Below are 23,854 nucleotides of genomic sequence, written 5' to 3'. Positions count from 1 at the left end.
ACCTGGCGACGGCGGCGCCACGCCCAAGATGGCGCCCCCGCACGCCCAACGGGGCGTTCCGTCCTTCCCAAAATGGCGCCCTCGCCCTTCCCAAGATGGCGGCGCGACGCGGCCAAAATGGCGTCCGGGCCCCGCCCTCTCCCTCCCCGTTTCCGCGTTTGAATAAAACTTTCCCGGGCGGCCCGGAGCGCGCAGAGGCCGCGGCGGCGGCAGCAGCACCGGGCCCGGGGCCGGCAGCGGCGGCGGCGACCGGGCGGCGGCGGAGAAGCGGTCGCGAGAAGCGCTGGGCCTTGCCGGGGCGGGCTGCGGCCTAGTCGGGAGGTGGCGGTGGGGGGGGCGCAGGCCTCGCGGCGTCCCGCAGGCCTCGCGGGGGTCCCACCGGCCTTGAGGGGTGGTCGGCGGTTTTTTGGGGATCCCCAAAGCTTTTAGGGGATCCTGTGGGTCTCTGGGGTGATCTCGGGGATCTCACAGCGCGGGGGGAGGGGGCGGCCGAGACCCCACGGGCGCTGTGAGGGGACCCCGGGCCCTGCGGCGCTTTTGGGGGTCCCCACACGCTATAGGGGCTGGGGGGGGACCCTGTGGGCGCGTTTTTGGGGGGCTCTGGGCCCTATAAAACCTCGGGGAGGGGGTCTCAGAGCCCTGGTGACCCTTGGAGGGGTCTCCTATCACCTCTAGACCCTTTTGGGGAGATCTCAGGCTCTCATCAATACCTGAGGGGGATCCCAAGTCTCCACAGGCCCTTTTGGGGTTCCTCCGACCCGCGCAGGGGTTTTTGGGGGGTCGTGCTCCCCAATTCCCCTTAGGGTTCTCCACCGGCCGCGTTTTGGGGGGGCTTTGGGGTGTTTTTAGGGGAGCAGACAAGGGGTTGGTTTTTGGTTTTTTTTTTGAGGTTGTTATTGGGGGGTGCTTTTGAGTTGATTTGGGGACTGTTTTAGGGGTTTTGCTAAGGCTGTTTTGGGGGGGTCTTGAGGCTGTTTTTGCGGGGTTTTGAGGCTGTTTTGGTTTTTTTTTTTTTTTTTTTTTTTTTGAGGCTGCTTTTGGGGAGTGTGTTTGAGGGTGTTTTTAGCTTTTTTTTTTTATTTTGAGGGAATTTTCGGGGGTCCGGCGGGCAGCGCGCGGATGTCCCGGGCCGGGGAGGGTCGCGGGGGTCCGTAGGGTCGGGGGTCGCCCCGGGGGCCCGGCCATGGCCTCGGTGCCCGTGTACTGCCTGTGCCGCCTGCCCTACGATGTGACCCGCTTCATGATCGAGTGCGATGGCTGCCAGGACTGGTTCCATGGCAGGTGGGACTGGGAGCACTGGGGAGGGACTGGGAAGCACTGGGATGGGGCTGGGGGGGGACTGGGAGCACTGGGACAGGGCTCGGGGTGGGAACTGGGACAAGTCTGGGAAGTGCTGGGGGGGACTGGGGGTACTGCGAGGCATCTGGGCGGGACTGGGAGCACTGGGATGAGGCTGGGGGGGACTGGGGGTACTGGGAGGTGTCTGAGAGGGATTGGGAGGCATTTGGAGGGTGCTGGAGGGGACTGGGATGTATCTGGGAGGGGACTGGGAGAAGTCCGGGGCGGGACTGGGGGCATCTGGGGGGGACTGGGAGAAGTCTGGGAGGCACTGGGGGGGACTGGGAGAAGTCTGGGGGTACTGGAGGGCGCTGGGAGAAGTCTGGGGAGGGCTATGGGATACTGGGAGGAACTGGGAGGGTGTTGGAAGGGACTGGGAGAAGTCCAAAGGTACTGGAAGGGATTTGGGGTGTACTGGGAAGGACTGGGAAGGGGTTTGGGGGTACTGGAGGGGTTGAGAGGGACTTGGGGAGTACTGGGAGAAGTCCTGGGGGTACTGGGAAGCAGTCAGGGAAGGACTGGGGGGTACTGGGAGGGTTGGGGAGAAATCTGGCAGGGACTGGGAGGTACAAAGAGAGGTGTGGGGTGCAATGGGGGTTACTGGGGAGCTGCCTGGTGGTTACTGGGAGGCACTGGGGGTTATTTGGGAGGTGTCTGGTGGTTACTGGGAGGCACTGGGAGTTACTGGGGTGTCTCCACAGCTGCGTGGGGGTGGAGGAGGAGGCGGCGGCCGAGATCGACCTGTACCACTGCCCCCAGTGCGCCGTGCTCAGGGGGCCTTCTGTCAGTGAGTGGAGCTGGGGGGACTGGGAGGGACTGGGATGGGGGTGGGGGAGATGCTCTGGGCTCCCTGTGGATCTTCCCATGTCCAACTGTCCCTGGGGTTCCTGTGTGTCCCCCCTGTCCCCCATGTGTCCCTGCGTGTCCCTGTGTCCCCACGTGTCCCTTTGTGTCACCACTGTGTCGCTCTGTCCTTGTGTGTCCCCACCGTGTCCCCCTGTCCCCATGTGTCTCTCTATCCCCACTGTGCTCCTCTGTCCTTGTGTGTCCCCACTGTGTCCCTCTTTCCCCATGTGTCCCTGCGTGTACCTCTGTCTCCACCGTGTCTCTCTGTCCTTGTGTGTCCCCACCGTGTCCCTCTGTCCTGCAGTGAAGCGGCGCCGTGGTCCGGCCAAGGCCCCGGAGCAGGATCCCGGCCGTCCGGCCCGCACGGGCAGTGCCCAGTTCATCCGGGAGCTGCGGGGCCGCACCTTCCCCAGGTGAGGGTCTGTGCCAGGCGTGGGTCAGTGCCGGGTGAGGGTCAGTGTGGGGTGTGGTCAGCGCCAGGCGTGGGTCAGTGCTGAGCACAGGTCTGTGCCAGTGATGGTCAGTGCTGGGTGTGGGTCAGTGCCAGTGATGGTCAGTGTGGGCGTGGGTCAGTGCCAGTGATGGTCAGTGTGGGCGTGGGTCAGTGCCAGTGATGGTCAGTGTGGGCGTGGGTCAGTGCCAGGGATGGTCAGTGCTGGGTGTGGGTCAGTGCCAGGGATGGTCAGTGCCAGTGATGGTCAGTCCCAGCTATGGGTCAGTCCGGCTGTGCCCCTTACACAGGTGAGGATGAGTCCTGGAGGCTCTTGGTCCATCCTGGGGGGGTCTCCAGGGCCCCCTCCTTGCCCCCCCAGCTCAAGCAAGGTGCTGCTGTCCCAGTGGGACCCAGTGGATGGTCAAGGGGTGCTTATGGGGGTCAGGGGTTCTGGGGGCTGTCGGTCACTCCCAGGGGCTGTCAGTCAGTCCTGGGTGATGTTGGTCAGTCCAGGAAGTGTTGGTCACTCCTGGGGGTCTCCCCCCCCCCCCCCCCCTGCCCCCAGTGTGGATGAGGTGTTGCTGTGACCTAGGAAATGGTGCGGGGGTCCCTATAGGAATTGGGGGATCCCTGTTAGGGGCTGGGTGATCCCTGTGGGGTTCAGGGGGTCTGGGGTCACTCCTGGGGGTCTCACACCCCCCTGCTCTGCCCCCCAGTGCGGACAAGGTGCTGCTGTGGCCCAGGAAATGGGGTGAGGGTCCTTACAGGAACTGGGGGATCCCTGTAGGAGTTGGGAGATCCCTGTAGAGGTTGAGGGGTCCCTGTGGGGTGTGGGGTTCAGGGGGTCCCTGTGGAGGTCTGGGGTCACTCCTGGAGGTCTCACACCCCCCCTCTTTGCCCCCCCCCTCCCAGTGTGGAAGAGGTTCTGCTCCAGCCCAGGAAATGCTCAGGTGTTGGGGGGTCCCTGTGGGGTTCAGGGGGTCCCTGTGGGGGTCCGGGGTCACTCTGGGGGGGGGTCTCACCCCCCTGCTCTGCCCCCACAGTGCGGACGAGGTTCTGCTCCGGCCCAGCGGGGCCCAGCTGACCGTGGAGTACCTGGAGGAGAACAGCTTCAGCGTGCCCATCCTGGTGGCACGGCACGAGGGGCTGGGCATGACCCTGCCCCCCTCGTCCTTCACCCCCCGCGACGTCCTGCACCACGTTGGTCAGTTTGGGGGGGCTTTGTGGGGGGGGTCTGGGGGCATCAGGGGATCCCCAGGACCCCGCAGTAGGGGAAGGGTCCCCCTTGTAACCTCTTTGTATTCTGTTGAGGGGTTTTGGGGATATGGGTGAGGGTCTAGAGGGTCCCCATTCAGGTTTTGGGGTGCATGAGGGTGTCTGGGGGTCCCCAGGACCCCATAAAAGGGGCAGGGTCCCCCTTTTAATTTCACTCCCTTGTTGGCATCTTGCTCCGTATCGAGGGGTCCTGGGGAGATGGGTGAGGGTCTAGAGGGTCCCCATTCAGGGTTTGGGGTGGTTGGGGGTTTTGGGGTGCTCAGGGGGGTTTTTGGGGTCCCCCCGGCCGTTTTTGGGATCCCCAGGGAGGCTTTGAGGTGCACAGGGAGGTTTTGGAGGGGTTTTGGGGTAGTCAGGGAGGTTTTTGTGGGGATTTTGGACTATTCCCAGCCATTTCTGGGGTGCTCAGGCAGTTTTGGGTCCCATAGAGAGGTTTTAGGGGGTTTTTGGGGTGCTCAGGGAGGTTTTTGGGGTCCCCCCAGCCGTTTTTGGGGACTGAGGCAGTTTTGGGGGGGTTTTGGGGTCCTCCCAGCTGTTTCTGGGGTGCTGAGGCAGTTTTGGGGAGTTTTTGGTGTCCCTCCAGCCATTTTTGGGTGCTGAGGCAGTTTTGGGGCCCGCAGAGAGTTTTTTGGGGGTTTTTGGGGTCTTCCCGGCCGTTTCTGGGGTGCTCAGGCAGTTTTGGGTACCCCCCGGCCGTTTTTGGGGTGCAGAGGCAGTTTTGGGGGGTTTTTGGGGTCCCCCCGGCCCTTTTTGGGGTGCTGAGGCAGTTTTGGGGGGTTTTTGGGGTGCTCAGGCCGTTTTGGGGCCCGCAGGAGCTGACAAGGTGGTGGCTGTGCTGGACGTGGGCCGCCAGGCCGAGCTGCGCATGCGCCTCGGGGACTTTGTGGCCTACCTGGGGGGGCCCCGGCGCGAGCGCGTGCTCAGCGTCACCGGCCTGGAGTTCTCGGACACACGGTGGGTCCCGGTGCTCCCAGTGCCTCCCAGCGCTTCCAGTCCTGCCTAGTCCCTTCCCAGTGCCTCCCAGTCCTTCTCAGTAGCTCCCAGTCCTTCCCAGTTCCTTCCCAGTGTCTCCCAGTTCCTCTCAGTGGTGCCAGTAACCCCCAGTTCCTTCCAGTGCTCCCAGTTCTCCCAGTAGCTCTCAGTTCCTTCCAGTCCTTCCCAGTGCTCCCAGTTCCTTCCAGTGCTCCCAATAACTCCCCGTTCTTTCCAATGCTCCCAGTGACTCCCAGTAACTTCCAGTTCCTTCCAGTGCTCCCAGTAACCCCCACTTCCTTCCAGCCCTTCCCAGTGCCTCCCAGTGTCTCCCAGTAACCCCCATTTCCTTCCAGTGCTCCCAGTGCCTCGCAGTTCTTCTTAGTGCTCCCAGTTCCTTGCAGTGATTGCCAGTGCTCCCAGTTTCTCCCAGTGCTGCCAGTAACCCCCAGTTTCTTCCAGTCCTTCCCAGTGACTCCCAGTAGCTCCCAGTTCCTTCCAGTTCTCCCAGTAACTCCCAGTTCCTTCTAGTGCTGCCCAGTCCTTCCCAGTACCCCCCAGTGCCTCCCCTTCCCACCTCCTCCAACTCCAGGGACCCCCAAAATCCCAGATCCTGCCCCCCAAGTACCCCCAAAATCCCAAATCCTGCCCCCCCTTAAGTACCTCCAAAATCCCAGATCCTGCCCCCCAAAACCCCAAATCCTGCCCCCCCAATGACCCCCAAAATCCCAGATCCTGCCCCCCCATAAGGACACCCAAAATCCCAGATCCTGCCTCTCCCTGACATCCCCCTTTGCATCCTCTCCCCCCTGGGGTACCCTGTGCCCCACAGGGGGGGTTCCCCAGCCCCTGACCCCCGTTTTTGGGGTGCCCCAGGCTGTCCAACCTGGTGCAGACCCCGCGGATCGTGCGGAAGCTCTCGTGGGTGGAGAACCTGTGGCCGGGGGAGTCGGCGCGGGAGCGGCCGAGCGTGCAGAAATTCTGCCTGATGGGGGCCAAGGACAGCTACAGCGACTTCCACATCGACTGCGGGGGCACCTCGGCCTGGTACCACGTGCTCAAGGTACGAGGGGCGATTTGGGGGCATTTATAGGGGATTTGGGGGCAGTTGTAGGGGATTTGGGGGCAGTTATAGGGGATTTGGGGGCATTTATAGGGGATTTGGGGGCAGTTGTAGGGGATTTGGGGGCATTTATAGGGGATTTGGGGGCAGTTGTAGGGGATTTGGGGGCATTTATAGGGGATTTGGGGGCAGTTGTAGGGGATTTGGGGCTGGGGGTGTTGGGCTACAGCGACTTCCACATCGACTGCGGGGGCACCTCGGCCTGGTACCACGTGCTCAAGGTACAAGGGGCGATTTGGGGGCGGTTACAGGGGATTTGGGGGCATTTATAGGGGATTTGGGGGCATTTATAGGGGATTTGGGGGCAGTTATAGGGCATTTGGGGGCATTTATAGGGGATTTGGGGGCAGTTGTAGGGGATTTGGGGCTGGGGGTGTTGGGCTACAGCGACTTCCACATCAGCTGCAGGGGCACCTCAGCCTGGTACCATGTGTTCAAGGTATGAGGGGGGATTTGGGGGCAGTTATAGGGGTTTGGAAGGGTTATAGAGAAATTGGGGCTGGGGGTGTTGGTCTACAGCGACTTCCACATCAGCTGCAGGGGCACCTTGGCCTGGTACCTCATGTTCGGGGTATGAGGGGAGCTCCTTCAGGTGTCTGGGGGATTTAGGGGCTTGTAGAAGGGATTTGGGGAATTTTAGAGAGGGTTTGGGGGATCTTTGGGGGAACCAAACCTGGTGCTCTTACCTGTCCTGTGTGTGCCCCCCCAGGGTGAGCAGATCTTTTACCTGGCGCGTCCCTCGGCCGCCAACCTGGCTCTGTTCGAGGCCTGGAGCAGCTCCCGGAACCAGCCCGAGCTCTTCTTCGGGGACCAGGTGGATCGGTGCTTCCGGTGCCACCTGCGCCAGGGCCAGACCCTCTTCATCCCCACAGGTGAGGGGGGGCTTGGGGACTCCTGGGCACAACCTCGGGGACACCTGTGCCAGACACCAAACATACCCCCAGTGTCACCTCTGTCACCTGTACTACGGTCAAACCGTCCCCAAACACACCCCCAGTGTCACCTGTGCCAGGGACAGACCCTCAAACACACCCCCAGTGTCACCTGTGCCAGGGACAGACCCCAAACACACCCCCAGTGTCACCTGTGCCAGGGCCAGACCCTCAAACACACCCCTGGTGTCACCTGTGCAAGGGCCAGACCCGCAAACGTGACCCCAGTGTCACCTGTGCCAGGGACAGACCCCAAACACACCCCCAGTGTCACCTGTGCCAGGGACAGACCCCAAACACACCCCCAGTGTCACCTGTGCCAGGGACAGACCCCAAACACACCCCCAGTGTCACCTGTGCCAGGGACAGACCCTCAAACACCCCCCCCAGTGTCACCTGTGCCAGGGACAGACCCCAAACACACCCCCGGTGTCACCTGTGCAAGGGCCAGACCCGCAAACGTGACCCCAGTGTCACCTGTGCAAGGGCCAGACACCTTTAGTGTCAGCTGTGCCAGGGCCAGACCCTCTTCAACCCCACAGGTGAGGGGGGGGCTCAGGGACACCTGGGCACAACCTCAGTGCCACCTGTGCCAGACCCCAAACACACCCCCGGTGTCACCTGTGCCAGGGCCAGACCCTCAAACACACCCCCAGTGTCACATGTGTCCCCAGGTGAGGGTTTGGTGGCCTTGGGGACCCCCCTAATGTCTCCTGTTAGGGGTCAGACAAGGGCTCCCAGTAACTCTCAGTAACTCCCAGCAATTCCCAGTAACCCCAAAACTTCCTTCACACCCCCCAACAAGCCCCTGCTCCCTTCCCAATGCACCCCAGTGCTCCCAGTGCCCCATCCCAGTGCCCCATCCCAGTGCCCCCAGTGCCCCAGTGCCCCATCCCAGTGCTTCCAGTGCCCCAGTGCTCCGTCCCAGTGCCCCCAGTGCCCCATCCCAGTGCTTCCAGTGCCCCAGTGCCCCATCCCAGTGCTTCCAGTGCCCCAGTGCCCCATCCCAGTGCTTCCAGTGCCCCATCCCAGTGCCCCCAGTGCCCCATCCCAGTGCTTCCAGTGCCCCCATCCCAGTGCCCCATCCCAGTGCCCCATCCCAGTGCTTCCAGTGCCCCCATCCCAGTGCCCCATCCCAGTGCCCCATCCCAGTGCCCCATCCCAGTGCCCCATCCCAGTGCCCCCATCCCAGTGCTTCCAGTGCCCCCATCCCAGTGCTCCCAGTGCCCCCATCCCAGTGCCCCATCCCAGTGCCCCATCCCAGTGCCCCCAGTGCCCCATCCCAGTGAATCCCAGTGCCCCATCCCAGTGCCCCATTCCAGTGCCCCATCCCAGTGCCCCCAGTGCCCCATCCCAGTGAATCCCAGTGCCCCATCCCGGTGCTCCCAGTGCCCCATCCCAGTGAATCCCAGTGCCCCATCCCAGTGCCCCATCCCAGTGCCCCATTCCAGTGCCCCATCCCAGTGCTCCCAGTGCCCCATCCCAGTGCTCCCAGTGAATCCCAGTGCCCCATCCCAGTGCCCCATCCCAGTGCTCCATCCCAGTGCCCCATCCCAGTGCTCCATCCCAGTGCCCCATCCCAGTGCTCCATCCCAGTGCCCCATCCCAGTGCCCCATCCCAGTGCCCCATCCCAGTGCTCCCAGTGAATCCCAGTGCCCCATCCCAGTGCTTCATCCCAGTGCTCCCAGTTCTTCCAGTGCCCCATCCCAGTGCCCCATCCCAGTGCCCCATCCCAGTGCTCCCAGTGCCCCATCCCAGTGTTCCCAGTGCTCCCAGTGCCCCATCCCAGTGCTCCCAGTTCTCCCAGTTGCCCGTGTGTGTCCCCAGGCTGGATCCACGCCGTGCTGACCCCCGTGGACTCGCTGGCTTTTGGGGGGCACTTCCTGCACAGCCTCAACATCGGCATGCAGCTCCGGTGGGCTGGGGAGGGGCTTGGGGGCTTTGGGGGTGTCCTTTGGGAGAGTTTGGGGGATCTGGGTGAGGGTTTGGGGGTGTTGGACAGGTTTTGGGGGAGTTTGGGGGTGGTTTTGGGCAGTTTGGGGGGGCCAGCAGGAGGTTTTGGGGATGTCCTTTGGCAGAGTTTGGGGGAGCTGGGTGAGGGTTTGGGGGTTTTGCAAAAGGTTTGGGCGGAGTTTTTTGGGAGGGTTTTGGGGGGCAGGGAGGAACTCTTCGGAGTTTTGGAAGGGTTTTTTTGGGACGTTTTTGGGGTTCTGGGGGTGTTTTTTGGGGTGACTGGGGGAGGACTTGTGGGAAATTGAGAGGGGGTGAAGGAGGGATTTGAGGGTTTGGGTGAGAATTTGGGGGTGCAGGGAGAGTTTCAGCCCAGCAGGTGCTGTGGGATGCCCATGGTCCCCCCAAAACCCCCCAAAAATCCTTTCTGACCCCCAACCCCCCCCACCTCAGGGCGTATGAGCTGCAGCGCCGCCTCAACACCCCCGACCTGGCCAAGTTCCCCAATTTTGAGACCGTGTGCTGGTACGTGGGGAGGCACCTGCTGGACACCTTCCGAGGTGGGTGCCCCTCCTGGGGGGCTGGGGGGGCTGGGAACCCACCCAGGGGGGTTTAGAACCCACCTTGGAGGGTTAAAAACTCTCTGGGGGGGGGCTGGGAACCCACCTGGGGGGGTTTAAACCCACCTAGGGGGGCTTAAACCCACCTGGAGGGTTTTAAAACCTGTCTGAGGGGGTTTAAACCCACCTGGGGGGGCTGGGAACCCACCTGGGGAGCTTAAAACTCACCTGAAGGGACTGGGAACCCACCTGGGGGGGGTTAGAAACACACCGGGGGGGGGGGGGGCTGAGAACCCACCTGGGGGGATTTAAACCCACTTGAGGAGGGGTTAAAACCTGTCTGGGGGTGGCCTTAAACCCATCTTGGGGGAGCTTTAAACAATCTGTGGGGCTTTAAATCCAACTGGGGGGGGGGGGTTGAACCCATCTGTGGGGGCTCTAAACTCAACTGGGGGGGTGGGAAGCCACCTGGGGGGGTTAAAACTCATCTGAGGGGTCTCTAAACCCATTCTGGGACCTTTTAAACCAAATTTAGGGTGCTTTGAACCCATCTGGGGGGCTTTAAACCCAACTAGGGGAGTTTAAACCCAACTGAGGGAGCTTGGGGGGGCTGCAAACCCATCTGGAGGGGCTTGAAACTTGTCTGGGGGGGCTCCAAACCCATCTGGGGCAGTTGGGGATCACCCCAAGAAGAGTCTGGGGAGACCCATCCCCAATTTTTGAGTTACCCATCCTGATTTTGGGGTGTCCCTGTGGTTCCCGTGCTGGTTTGGAGGTTCCTATCCCGTTTTTTGGGGTGTCCCTGTGGTTCCCGTGCTGGTTTGGTGGTTTCTATCCCGTTTTTTGGGGTGTCCCTGTGGTTCCCACGCTGGTTTGGTGGTTCCTATCCCGATTTTGGGGTGTCCCTGTGGTTCCCACACTGGTTTGGTGGTTCCTATCCCGTTTTTTGGGGTGTCCCTGTGGTTCCCACACTGGTTTGGTGGTTCCTATCCCGTTTTTTGGGGTGTCCCTGTGGTTCTCATGCTGATTTGGTGGTTCCTATCCCGTTTTTTGGGGTGTCCCTGTGGTTCTCACGCTGGTTTGGTGGTTTCTATCCCGTTTTTTGGGGTGTCCCTGTGGTTCTCATGCTGATTTGGTGGTTTTTGGGGTGCAGGGCTGCGGGAGAACCGCCGACACCCCGCGGCCTATTTGGTGCTGGGAGCCCGAGCCCTGACCGGGGCCTTCCGAGCCTGGACCCGCCGAGAGGTTTGGGGGGGTCCTGAGGGGTCTTGGGGGGGCTTAAAGGGATTTTGGGGGGGTCCTGAGGGATTGTGGGGGGCATCAAAGGGATTTGGAGGGGTCCAAAGGGATTTGGGGGGGGGGTCCATGGGGATTTTGGGTGGCTCCAGATGGATTTTGGAAGGGTCCCAAGGGGTTTTGGGGGGCTCCAGGGGGATTTAGGTGAGTCCTGAGGGATTTTGGGGGGGCTCTCAAGGGGTTTTTGGGGGTCCTGAGGGATTGTGGGGGCTTCAAAGGGATTTGGAGGGATCCAAAGGGATTTTGGGGGGGTCCTGAGGGATGGTGGGAGGGCTCAAAAGGATTTTGGGGGGTCCTCAGGGATTGTGGGGGTGCTTCAAATGGATTTGGATGGGTCCAAAGGGATTTTTGGGGGGGTCCTGAGGGATGGTGGGAGGGCTCAAAAGGATTTTGGGGGGTCCTCAGGGATTGTGGGGGTGCTTCAAATGGGTTTGGATGGGTCCAAAGGGATTTTGGGGGGTCCTGAAGGATTTTGTTGGTCCTGATGGATTTTGGGGGGTTCCAGAGGGATTCTGGGGGGGGCTCAAAGGGATTTTGGGACCTCCAAAGGGATTTTATGGGTGTTCAACGGGATTTTGAGGGGCCCTGGGGGGATTTGGGGAGCTCCAGGGGATTTTGGGGGGTCCGGGAGGAGTTTTGGGAGGGTTGGGAAGGGACGTGGTGGGGCTTAGAGGGGATTTGGGGGGGCTCTGGAGAGTTTGGGGAGGATCTGTGGGGAATTTTGGGGGGCTGTGGGGGGTCCCAGGGGTGGGAGGTTTTTGGGGGGAGGTTTGGGGTCCCCCCCATTTTAACCCTGTCCCTCCCAGGTCCTGGCAGAGCACGAGCAGGAGATCCCCGAGACCGTCCGGCCGGGGCAGCTGATCAAGGAACTGGGCAGGGAGATCCGGCTGGCAGAGGTGAACTGGGAGCACTGGGAGCAACTGGGGGGGACTGGGAGGGCACTGGGAGCAACTGGGGGGGACTGGGAGCACTGGGAGCGACTGGGGGGGCACTGGGAGCAACTGGGAATGACTGGGGGGGCACTGGGGGGGACTGGGAATGACTGTGGGGGCACTGGGAGGGACTGGGCAGGAACTGGGGAGCACTGGGGGGGCACTGGGAAGGACTGGGGGGCACTGGGAGGGACTGGGCAGGAACTGGGGAGCACTGGGGGGGCACTGGGAAGGACTGGGGGGCACTGGGAGGGATTTGAAGTGCGCTGGGAAGGGACTGGGAGCAACTGGGGGAACAAGGGGGCCACTGGGAGGGGTTTTGAGGAGGTTTTGGGGTTACTGAGAGGAGTTTGAGGAGGTTTTGGGGTTACTGGGAGAGACTGGGAATGACTGAGGAGTGAGTGGGGGGGTTGAGGAGGTTTTGGGGTTACTGGGAGGCACTGGGAGGGATTTTGAGGAGGTTTTGGGGTTACTGAGAGGAGTTTGAGGAGGTTTTGGGGTTACTGGGAGGGATTTTGAGGAGGTTTTGGGGTTACTGGGAGGCACTGGGCCATACTGGGACATACTGGGAGCTCTCTATCCCCTCCCCACAGGAGCTGTTCCAGCAGAGCACGGGGATGTCGGGGACCCCCTTTGGGCCCCCCTGGGGGGTCCCAGGCCCCAAAAAGGGGGGGCCCCGAAAGCCGCCCCCCAACTCCCGCACTCACGACGATGGGGGGACCCTGAACCCCCCTCCAGCACCCCTAGAGGAGGATGAGGAGGTGAGGGGGCACTGGGAGGGACTGGGGAGGAATTGGGGGGCACTGGGAGGGTTCTGGGGGAGGAGTGGATTTGGGGGGGTGGATTTGGGGTCTCCTCAAATCTCGGGGTGTCTCCCCCCAGATTGACCCCCCCAGCTCCAGCCCAGAGGAGACGGACCCCGACTCCGAGGGGGACCCCCAGATCCTGCTGGCCAATGGGGGGTCTCGGTGAGGAACTGGGGAATTTGGGGTGGTCCCAGACAGAATTTGAGGGGGTCCAAAGGGTTCTGGGGGGCACTGGGTGCATTCCCAAAGGGAATTTGGGGGGCCTGGGAGCGTTGTGGGGATCCTAGACGGGTTTGGGGGGGTCTGGGATGGATTTTGGGGCTCATGGGGATCCCAGAGGAGTTTAGGGGGGCTGGAGTGGTTCTGGGGGGTTTTGGGGGGCTGGGAGGGACTTGGGGGGGGGTTCCAGGGGGTATGGGGGGTTCTAGGGTGGTTTTGGGGGGGGTCAGAGAGGTTTGGAGGGGTCAGGGATGGGATTTAGGGGTCCAGGATGGGTTTTAGGGTCAGGGGCTCCAGGATGGAATTTGGGGTGGCTCAGGGATGGGTTTTGGGGTTCGGGGGGGGTCCCCCTGACGCCCCTCCCCCTCAGGCCCCGCCGCAGCCGCCCTGGGGGGCTCTGGGGGTCCCGGCTGCCCCCATCCCCCCCCTGCTCCCCCCCCAGCTCCCCCCTGGACCTGGACTCGGAGGAGGAGCTGCAGATCGACGAGACCCCCCCGCGGCGGGGCCCGCGCCGCCTGCCCCGTGGGTACCCCAAAAACACCCCAAAACAGCCCCAAACATATCCAAAAACAGCCCCAAACATATCCAAAACCACCCCAAAACAGCCCCAAACATATCCAAAAACACCCCAAAAAACATCCCCAAACCTGACCCCAAAAACATCCCCAAACTTGACCCCAAAAACGCCACACTGCCTGCCCTATGCGAACTCCAAAAACCCCCAAAACATCCCAAATAATTTCCCAAAATATTCCCAAACCAGCCCCAAACCTGACCCCAAAACATCCCCAAAACACCCCAAATGTGACCATAAAAGAACCCCTAAAAAACTTCCGTAAAACAACCCCCAAAAACTCTCAAAACCCGTCCCAAACCTGACCTGAAACATCCCCAAAACGACCCCAACCCCTCCCCCAATCCCCATTTTCAGGGTGATCTCCCCAATCCCCATTTTGGGGTGACCCCAATCCCATTTTGGGGTGACCCCAATCCCGTTTTTAGGGTGTCCCCCAATCCCATTTTTGGACTGACCCAAATCCGTTTTTGGGGTGACCCCAATCCCGTTTTTGGGGTGACCCCAATCTCATTTTTGGGGTGTCTCAAATCTCATTTTTGGGGTGACCCCAATCCCCATTTTGAGGTGACCCCAATTGCCATTTTTGGGGTGACCCCAATCCCGTTTTGGGGTGACCCCAATCCCATTTTTGGGGTGACCCCAATCCCATTTTTGGGGTGACCCCAATCCCGTTTTTGGAGTGACCCCAGTCCCATTTTGGGATGTCCCAAATCTCATTTTTGGGGTGATCCCAGTCTCATTTTTGGGGTGACACGAATCCCATTTTGGGGTGACCCCAGTCCCATTTTGGGATGTCTCAAATTTCATTTTTGGGGTGTCCCAAATCTCATTTTTGGGGTGACTCAATCTCATTTTTGGGGTGTCCCCAGGGCTCCCCCGGAAGCTGCCCCGGGCCAAGCCCTGCTCTGACCCCAACCGGGTGCGGGAACCAGGGGAGGTCGACTTTGACATCGAGGTGGGTCTGGGGGTGTCCTGGGGGTTTTGGGGGGCTCTGGGGGGATTTGGGGGTCCCTCAGTGAACTGGGGGTGTCCTGGGGGGCCTCTTAGGGGGGTTTTGGGACGATCCATAGGGGTATTTGGGGGGCTCTGGGGGTATTTTTTGGGGGGGTTTAGGGCAACTGAGGGTGTTTTGGGGGGGTTTTGTGGGCACACCCCAAAAACGGGGATTGGGGGACACCCCAAAAATGGGGTTCAAAGGGGGTGTTTCTGACCCCCTGCCCCGCCCCCAGGGGATTGCACCACAAACTGGGGTGGTTTTTGGGGGTATTTTTTGGGTATTTTTTGTGTTTTGGGGCACTTTTGGGGTATTTTAGGATATTTTTGGGGTGTTTTGGGGTATTTTTGCATATTTCTGATTCCCTGCTGCCCAGGAGGGTTGCACTACAGACTAGAGTGGTTTTTGGGGTATTTTTGGGGGTGTTTGGGGTGGTTTTGGGGTGTTTCTTACCCTGTGCCCTCCAGGAGGATTACACCAGAGACTGGGGTGGTTTAGGGGTACTTTTGGGTGTTTTTAGGGTGTTTCTCACCCTGTGCACCCAGGAGGATTCAACCACAGACTGGAGTGGGTTTAGGGGTATTTTGGGGTGGTTTTGGGGTATTTTGGGGTGTTTTTGTGATGTTTCTGGCCCTGTGCCCTCGAGGAAGATTACACCACAGACTGGGGTGGTTTTGGGGATATTTTTTGGGTTTTTGGGAGTATTTTGGGGTGGTTTTGTGGTGTTTCTGATTCCTTGCTCCCCAGAAGGATTACACCATGGGCTGGGGTGGTTTTTGGGGGTATTTTTGGATATTTTTGGGTGTTTTTGGGATGTTTCTGACCCCATACCCCCCAGGAGGATTACACCACGGACTGGGGTGGTTTTGGGGATATTTTTTGGGGTTTTGGGAGTATTTTGGGGAGGTTTTGTGGTGTTTCTGATTCCTTGCTCCTCAGAAGGATTACACCATGGGCTGGGGTGGTTTTTGAGGTATTTTTGGGTGTTTTTGGGTATTTTGGGGTGTTTTTGGGGTGTTTCTAAGCCCCTGCTCCCCAGGAGGATTACACACACACTGGGGTGGTTTTTGAGGTATTTTTTGATATTTTTGGGTGTTTTGGGGATGTTTCTGACCCCGTATTCCCCAGGAGGATTACACCATGGACTGGAGTGGTTTTGGGGTATTTTGGGGTGTTTTTGTGATGTTTCTGACCCCATACCCCCCAGGAGGATTACACCATGGACTGGAGTGGTTTTTGGGGGTATTTTTGGGTATTTTTGGGGTGTTTTTGTGATGTTTCTGACCCCATACCCCCCAGGAGGATTACACCATGGACTGGAGTGGTTTTTGGGGGTATTTTTGGGTATTTTTGGGGTGTTTTTGGGGTGTTTCTGACCCCATACCCCCCAGGAGGATTACACCACAGACTGGGGTGGTTTTGGGAGTATTTTTTGGTATTTTTGGGGTGTTTTGGGGTGTTTTTGGGGTGTTTCTGACCCCATACCCCCCAGGAGGATTACACCACGGACGAGGAGGACGAGGGGGGCGCGGGGGGCAGCGCTGGGATCCTGGACCTGCTCAAGGCCAGCCGGCAAGTGGGGGGCTCCGAGTACCCCCAGCTCAGGTTTGGGGGGGTCTGAGGGGGGGCTGGGCTGCCTTTGAGGGCTCTGGGAGGGATCCCCTGTGGGATTTTGAAGGGGGGGGGATTTGTGGGGCTGGGGTTGGGTTTTGGGGGTCCCTGGGGGTTATTTGGGGTCTTGGGTTGGGTTTTGGGGGTCCCAGAGGGCTTTGAGCAAGAACTGAGCTGGATTTGGGGTCCCCCAGGGCTGGATTTGAGGGGTGATTTTGGGGGGGGGGGTCCCCAAGTGTTTAAGGAGGGCTGGGATTGGCTTTTGGGGTCCTGGGGGGCTTTGAGGGATGGCTGGGCTGATTTTGGGGGTCCCCACCTATCTGGGGGGGCTTGGTGGGGGGGGGGTCCCCAGGTGATTTTGGGGACGCTGGGGTTTGGTTTGGGGGGTCCCAAGGAGTTATTTGGGGTCAGACATTGGGATTTTGGGTTATTTGGGGTCCTGGGTTGGGTTTTGGGGTTATTTGGGGTCCCAGGTTGGGTTTTGGGGTTCCTGGGGGTTATTTGGGGTCAGGCATTGGGGTTTTGGGGTTATTTGGGGTCCCAGGTTGGGTTTTGGGGGTTATTTGCACCCCTGAGGAGTTCTGGGGGGTCATTTCTGTGGCTTTGCCCCTCTCCATCTCCTTTTGGGGCTGTCTCTCCTCAACGTGAGCATCCCAAATGTGCCGTGACCCCTCCCAAACCCCAATTTTTCCCCTTTTTCCCCCCCACAGCGAGGCCCCCGCCTCCCCCAGCACACGTGAAGCCATCCAGGGCATGCTCTGCATGGCCAACCTGCCCGCGGGGACCCCCCTGGGACCCCCAAACTGGTGGGGCGGGGGTGGGGGCAGCGAAAGGGGGGGTCCTGGGGGGTCTGGGGGAGCCCGCAGAGCCCCCCCCGCCCCCCGGAGCACCGACAGCGAGGCCGAGGGGAGCCTGGACGAGCAGGACAGCCTGGGGGCCTGCTTCAAGGATGCCGAGTACAGTGAGTGTGACCCCAAAATCACCCCAAAAATATCCTAAAAATACCCCAAAACCACCCTGCTTCAAGGATGCTGAGTACAGTGAGTGTGACCCCAAAATCACCCCAAAAATATCCTAAAAATACCCCAAAACCACCCTGCTTCAAGGATGCTGAGTACAGTGAGTGTCACCCCAAAATCACCCCAAAATCACCCCAAAACCACCCTGCTTCAAGGATGCTGAGTACAGTGAGTGTCACCCCAAAAATACCCCAAGAAAACCCCAAAACCACCCTGCTTCAAGGATGCTGAGTACAGTGAGTGTGACCCCAAAAATATCCTAAAAATACCCCAAAACCACCCTGCTTCAAGGATGCTGAGTACAGTGAGTGTCACCCCAAAATCACCCCAAAATCACCCCAAAACCACCCTGCTTCAAGGATGCTGAGTACAGTGAGTGTGACCCTAAAAATATCCCAAAAATACCCCAAAACCACCCCAAAAATACTCTCAAAGCACTCTGCTTCAAGGATACTGAGTACAGTGAGTGTGACCCCAAAAATATCCTAAAAATACCCCAAAAAATACCCGAAAAATCCTGATTCAAGGATGCTGAGTTCAGTGAGTGTGACCCCAAAATATCCCCAAAACACCCCAAAAATTCACCAAAACTACCCCAAAAATCACCCTCGGTCTATGGTGGAAGCATCCTGTATTTCCATCCTGTGGGTACCCCCAAAACTTCCCTAAAACCCCCCAAACATCCCCAAAACACCCCAAAACCACACCAAAAAATCCCAAAAAATTTAAAAAAATACCCCAAAACCATCATAAAATACTCCCAAAACACCACATAAATACCCCAAAACACCCCAAAAATGTCCCCAGATCACCCCAAAAACAGCCCAAAACCCCTCTGAACCCCAACTTTTCTCCCCCCTCTCAGTTTATCCCTCACTGGAGTCAGATGAGGACGACCCTGCCCTAAAATCGCTCCCCAAAAAGAAGAAGGTGACGGACGACGCCCCCTGGAGCCCCAAAGGTTTGGGGGAAAAATTCAGAGATTTTGGGGGGTCCTTGGGGGGATTGAGGGGGTTTTGGGGGGGAAATTTGTGGATTTTGGGGGTCCCAGGGACAGGGCTGGGTTAGGTTTGCTCAATGTCTGATTTTGGAGTGTCCCTCCTTTGTTTAGTGCCTGATTTTGGGGTGTCCCCTCTTAATTTATGCTCATTTTGGGGTGTCTCCCGTTTTGGTATCTGATTTTGGGGTGTCCCCCTTTATTCCCTGTCTGATTTTGGGGTGTCCCCTGTTCCATGTCTGATTTTGGGTTGTCCCCGTTTATTCCCTGCCTGATTTTGGGGTGCTCCCCCTGTTCCATACTCTGATTTTGGGGTGCTCCCCCTGTTCCGTGTCTGATTTTGGGGTGTCCCATTTATTCCCTGTCTGATTTTGGGGTGCTCCCCCTGTTCCGTGTCTGATTTTGGGGTGTCCCATTTATTCCATGTCTGATTTTGGGGTGTCCCCTCTTTTGGTGTCTGATTTTGGGGTGTCCCCCTTTATTTATGGTGCTCTGATTTTGGGGTGTCCCCATTTATTTCCTGTCTGATTTTGGGTTGTCCCCGTTTATTCCCTGCCTGATTTTGGGGTGTCCCGTGTTCTGTGTCTGATTTTGGGGTGTCCCCATTTATTCCATGCTCTGATTTTGGGGTGTCCCCTGTTCTGGTATCTGATTTTAGGGTGCTCCCCCTGTTCCGTGTCTGATTTTGGGGTGTCCCTTGTTCCATACTCTGATTTTGGGGTGCTCCCCCCGTTCCGTGTCTGATTTTGGGGTGTCCCCTGTTCCCTGTCTGATTTTGGGGTGTCCCCTGTTCCATGTCTGATTTTGGGGTGTCCCATTTATTCCATGTCTGATTTTGGGGTGTCCCCTTTTATTTCCTGTCTGATTTTGGGGTGTCCCCTGTTCTGGTATCTGATTTTGGGTTGTCCCCGTTTATTCTCTGCCTGATTTTGGGGTGCTCCCCCTGTTCCGGTATCTGATTTTGGGGTGTCCCCCTTTGTTCCCTGCCTGATTTTGGGGTGTCCCCTGTTCCGGTATCTGATTTTGGGGTGTCCCCTGTTCCGTGTCTGATTTTGGGGTGTCCCCAGCCCGGGTGACGCCGTCGCTGCCCCGGCAGAGCCGCCCGGTGCGGGAGGGGACGCGCGTGGCCTCGGTGGAGACCGGGCTGGCGGCGGCTGCTGCCAAACTGGCCCAGCAGGTGAACTGGGAGCACTGGGATGAACTGGGATGAACTGGGATGAACTGGGATGAACTGGGAGCACTGGGAGGAATTGGGAGCACTGGGATGAACTGGGAGCACTGGGATGAACTGGGATGAACTGGGATGAACTGGGAGCACTGGGAGGAATTGGGAGCACTGGGATGAACTGGGAGCACTGGGATGAACTGGGAGTACTGGGATGAACTGGGAGCACTGGGATGAACTGGGATGAACTGGGATGAACTGGGAGCACTGGGAGGAATTGGGAGCACTGGGATGAACTGGGAGCACTGGGATGAACTGGGATGAACTGGGATGAACTGGGAGCACTGGGAGGAATTGGGAGCACTGGGATGAACTGGGATGAACTGGGATGAACTGGGATGAACTGGGATGAACTGGGATGAACTGGGATGAACTGGGATGAACTGGGATGAACTGGGAGCACTGGGATGAACTGGGATGAACTGGGAGCACTGGGAGGAATTGGGAGCACTGGGATGAACTGGGAGCACTGGGATGAACTGGGATGAACTGAGAGCACTGGGATGAACTGGGAGCACTGGGACGGGGCAATTTAGGGTTTTGGGGGGGTCATTTAGGGGGTCCTGGGGGGGTTTAGGTGAGTTCAGGGGGATTTGGGGTGACTTTGGGGGTGATTTGGGGGGATTTCGGGGTGCCAAACTGGCCCAGCAGGTGAACTGGGAGCACTGGGATGAACTGGGAACACTGGGATGGGGGGCTTTGGGGTTTTGGGGGGGGCATTTAGGGAGTCCTGCAGGGGGGTTTAGGTGAGTTCAGGCGGAATTTGGGGGTGATTTTGGGGGTGGTTGGGATTGTCAGATGGGATTTGGGGGTGCCAAACTGACCTAGCAGATGAACTGGGAGCACTGGGATGAACTGGGAGCACTGGGATGAGGGGTTTGGGGTTTTGGGGGGGCATTTAGGGGGTCCAGGGGCTGTTTGAGGGGAGTTCAATGGGATTTGGGGGTGATTGGGATTCTTGGGAGATTTGGGGGTGCCAAACTGGCCCAGCAGGTGAACTGGGAGCACTGGGAGGAACTGGGAGCACTGGGATGGGGTGTTTGGAGTTTTGGGGGGTATTTAGGGAGTCCTGGGGGGATTTAGGTGAGTTCAAGAGGATTTGGGGGGAATTTTGGGGTGGTTTAGGGGGGATTTGGTGCCAAACTGGCCCAGCAGGTGAACTGGGAGCACTGGGAGGAACTGGGAACACTGGGACGGGGCAATTTGGGGTTTTAGGGGGGCATTTAGGGAGTCCAGGGGCTGTTTGAGGGGAGTTCAATGGGATTTTAGGGTGATTTTGGGGGTGGTTCGGGCGGATTCCCCAAACCCACCCATAAATCCCCCATGACCCCCCAAACCCCCCCATAAATCCTCCCAGACCCCTCAAACCCCCCTAAACTCCCCCATAAATCACCACCCTTACCCCTCATAAATCCCCCCGACCCCCCAAATTTCCCCATAAACCCCCTCTGACCCCCAAAATCCTCCCAGAAACATTCTCTGACTCCACATAAAAACCCCCCTGACCACTCAAACTCCCCAACCCCCCCCATAAATCCCCCCTGACTCCCCACAACACCCCCATAATTCCCTCCCCAAGGCCCCCCAGACCCCTCAAATCCCCCAAACCCCCCATAGATCCCCTCTGACCCCCCCGTAAACCCCCCATAAATCCTGCCTGACCCCCCAAAAGACCCTCATAAATCCCCATCGATGCCTCAAACCCCCCATAAATCCTCCCTGACCCTTCAAACCCCCCAAACCCCCCCCATAAATCCCCCCTGAGCCCCCACAACACCCTCATAAATCCCTCCCTAAGCTCCCCCACTCCTCAAAACCCCCAAACCCCCCCATAAATCCCCTCTGACTCCCCAAACATACCCATGAACCCCCCCATAAATCCCCCCTGAGCCCCCAAATTCCCTCATAAATTCCACCCAGACCCCTCAAACCTCCACATAAATCCCCCCTGAGCCCCCAAATTCCCTCATAAATCCCCCCAGACCCCTCAAACCCCGCAAACTCCCCTATAAATCACCACCCTTACCCCTCATAAATCCCCCCTGAGCCCCCACAACACCCCCATAAATCCCCCCTGACCCCACAACCCCCCCCATAAATCCCCTCTGCCCCCCCAAATTTCCCCATAAACCCCCCCCCCGACCCCCCATAAATCCCCCCTGCCCCCCCAGGAGCACCGAAAGCTGCAGCGCAGGAAGGGCCCTGCCAAGCGCCGCCCCCCCTCGCCCCCCTCCCCGGAGGAGGAAGAGGAGGAGGAAGAAGAGGAGGAAGAGGAAGACGAGGAAGACGAAGACCCCGAAGCCGAGCCCGAGGTGGGGGAGGCAGAGCCCGAGGCCGAGCTCGGGGGGGGTGAAGCCGAGGCCGAGCCGCCCCCGGAGCCCCCCCCGGAGGCGCCGTACCCCCCCAGCCTGGCTGACCACGAGTACACGGCACGGCCGGGGGGGCCGGGACCCCCGCCCGGGGCTCAGCCCGGCCGAGCCCCCACCCCCATGGCCCCGGGGGTGTTCCTGAGCCAGCGCCGGGGCCCCCCTGGAACGGCCCCCCCCAGCCACGGTGAGCGGCTGCAGGGGGGTTTGGGGGTTTTTAGGGGGCTGCAGGGGGGTTTGGGGGTGTCTGGGGGGGTTTTGGGGGGCTGCAGGGGGGTTTGGGGGTGGATCTGAGGGGGGTTTGGGGGTGTCTGGGGGGGTTTTGACGATAGGTGGGGGGTTTTTGGGGATACCTGGGGGGGTTTTGGGGGGCTGCAGGGGGATTTGGGGGTGGATCTGGGGGGGTTTTGAGGACAGCTGGGGGGCTTGGGGGGCTACAGGGGGATTTGGGGATAGCTTTGGGGGGTTTTGGGGAGGCTGCAGGGGGGTTTGGGGATAACTGGAGGGGTTGTGGGGGGTTTTGGGGATAGCTGGGGGGATTTTGGGGGGCTACGGTGGGATTTGGGGAGGGTCTGGGGGAGGTTTGGGGGGGCTACAGGGGGGTTTGGGGATAGCTTGGGGGGTTGCAGGGGGCTTTGAGGGTGTCTGGGGGGGTTTGGGGAGGGTCTGAGGGGATTTTGGGGGGGGTTCAGTGGGAGCTGAGGGGTTTTGGGGGGTGTGTGGATTGTACTGAGGGGTTTTGGGGGGATTTTGGGGGGGCTACAGGGGTTTTGGGGAGGGTCTGAGGGGATTTTGGGGGGGGTTCAGTGGGAGCTGAGGGGTTTTGGTGGGTGTGTGGGTTGTACTGAGGGGTTTTGGGGGGGTCTTACAGTGCTACAGGGGGGGTTTGGGGAGGGTCTGAGGAGGAGCTGAAGGGTTTTGGGGGGATTTTGGAATATCTGAGGGGTTTTGGGGTGGGTCCAAAGGGATTTTGGGGGGGCTCTGTGGGAACTGAAGGGTTCTGGGGGGGTTGCTGTGGGTTTAGGGGGGCCTCAGGGTGCCGTAGGGGGGTTTTGGGCAGGGTCTGAGGGGATTTGGGGGTGATTCAGGGGGAGCTGAGGGGATTTTGGGGGGATTGAGGGGGTTTTGAGGGGAGTTTCTGTGGGTTTGGGAGATTTTGGGGGGGTATCCCTGGGTCTGGGGGTTTTTGGGGGGTGCTGTGGGTCTGGGGAGGTTCTAGGCTGGATTTTGGGGTTCTGGGATGGTTTTGGGGGGTCTCTGGGTGCTCTGTCCCCCCAATCCCGGTGACATTCCCGATCCCGCCCGCAGGGAAGCGCCCCCGGAAGGGTTTGGCCACAGCCAAGCAGCGCCTGGGCCGGATCCTCAAAATCCACCGCAACGGGAAACTGCTGCTCTGAGGGCGGGGCCGTCCACGCCCTGCCAGGCCCCGCCCACCGCAGGCTGAACAATGAACTATGGGCGGGGCTGCTGCAGAAAGGGGCGGGGCCTGATGGAACCGCACCCATCAGAAAAATTGTGTGGCCACTAAAAAGGGCGTGGCTTGTGTTAGGCTCCACCCCTTCAGGTGTGGTCCCACCTGACCCCTCTGAGGCCACACCTGCAATGCGGATCCCACTGAGACCACACCCTATCACAGTCCAAGCCACGCCCATTGGTCATGTAGGGTAAAAAAACCAGGCGTGGCTACAATGAAACCACACCCACATAGAGGCAGCCACGCCCATAAAAGGGTGGAGCTGCAATATGGCTCCGCCTACCACAGTTCCCACCTTCCCATTGGCTGTGAATGGGCTGGGGGCGGGGCTTTTAAATTTCCCGACTCCAGGAGCTGAGGCGATTGGACAAGCCCCGCCCCACAGCTGCGGGAGGGGTGGAGCCATCTTTGATTGGTCCCCGCTGTTTTTTTTTCACCCCTCCCCTAGGTGTCTTCAGGTTGATTGATGGGGCAGGGCCGCTTCCCATTGGCTGCCCCTGTTTTGTAGGCGTGTCCGGAGGTCGCGGCCCCGCCCCCTTCCTTTTGTATTTGTAGAATAAAAAAGGAAAAAAAAAATTCCGGAATTGGTGAAAAATGCCCCGGGCAGGGTCACGTGCCCTCCCTCAGCGCTTCCCGCCGGGCAGATCTCGCGAGACTTCGTGCTCCCCTCAGGCAGCGCTCTCCCGAGATCTTGTCCTCCAGCCGAGGAGGGCGATCCCAAATCTCGCGAGATTTGGAGCCGCACTCAGCCGGCGCTCTCGCGAGAGCCGCGCGCGCCGCCGCCGTTCCCGCCGCTGAGGCAGCGGCCGCGCTCCCCCCGCCCGCCCTCCCCCACCCGCGGCGGGGCCGCTCTCCCGTTGCTGCTCTCGCTTCTCTCTCTTTCTTTCTTCGCGCACCTCTCGCGAGGC

The 23,854-nt window shown here is 59.7% G+C and overlaps 1 protein-coding gene across 2 annotated transcripts; it reads left to right on the top strand.

Annotated features, from left to right (window-relative positions):
- Window positions 1-1,183: 1,183 nt before the first annotated feature.
- Window positions 1,184-23,461, top strand: PHF8 (PHD finger protein 8). 2 transcript variants are annotated; one of them, XM_058822456.1, is made up of 21 exons: window positions 1,184-1,281; window positions 2,040-2,125; window positions 2,489-2,597; window positions 3,661-3,821; window positions 4,705-4,846; window positions 5,741-5,927; window positions 6,697-6,859; window positions 8,748-8,835; window positions 9,324-9,430; window positions 10,584-10,675; window positions 11,533-11,622; window positions 12,252-12,419; window positions 12,541-12,626; window positions 13,126-13,205; window positions 14,130-14,215; window positions 15,747-15,859; window positions 16,576-16,826; window positions 17,750-17,845; window positions 18,949-19,058; window positions 21,278-21,659; window positions 22,781-23,461. In XM_058822456.1, the coding sequence occupies exons 1-21, from the start codon at window positions 1,184-1,186 to the stop codon at window positions 22,867-22,869; spliced, it is 2,784 nt and encodes a 927-aa protein (XP_058678439.1). In that variant the 3' UTR covers window positions 22,870-23,461. The 2 variants fall into 2 exon arrangements, with proteins under 2 accessions (XP_058678439.1, XP_058678438.1); XM_058822455.1 differs by having other exon boundaries at window positions 13,054-13,205.
- The last annotated feature ends 393 nt before the right edge of the window (window positions 23,462-23,854 follow it).

Source organism: Ammospiza caudacuta, chromosome 32 (genome assembly GCF_027887145.1).
Source record: "Ammospiza caudacuta isolate bAmmCau1 chromosome 32, bAmmCau1.pri, whole genome shotgun sequence".
NCBI lineage: Eukaryota > Metazoa > Chordata > Aves > Passeriformes > Passerellidae > Ammospiza > Ammospiza caudacuta.
The sequence above is the reverse complement of the archived record's forward strand: the minus strand, read 5'-3'. Positions and strand labels throughout refer to the sequence as shown.

Excerpts from the sequence above, each read along its gene's own strand:
- PHF8 (XM_058822455.1), top strand. The coding sequence starts at position 1,184 with ATGGCCTCGGTGCCCGTGTACTGCCTGTGCCGCCTGCCCTACGATGTG. Across the intron at positions 1,282-2,039 it reads CAGGACTGGTTCCATGGCAG|CTGCGTGGGGGTGGAGGAGG; the intron begins GTGGGACTGGGA and ends GTGTCTCCACAG. Across the intron at positions 5,928-6,696 it reads CCTGGTACCACGTGCTCAAG|GGTGAGCAGATCTTTTACCT; the intron begins GTACGAGGGGCG and ends GTGCCCCCCCAG.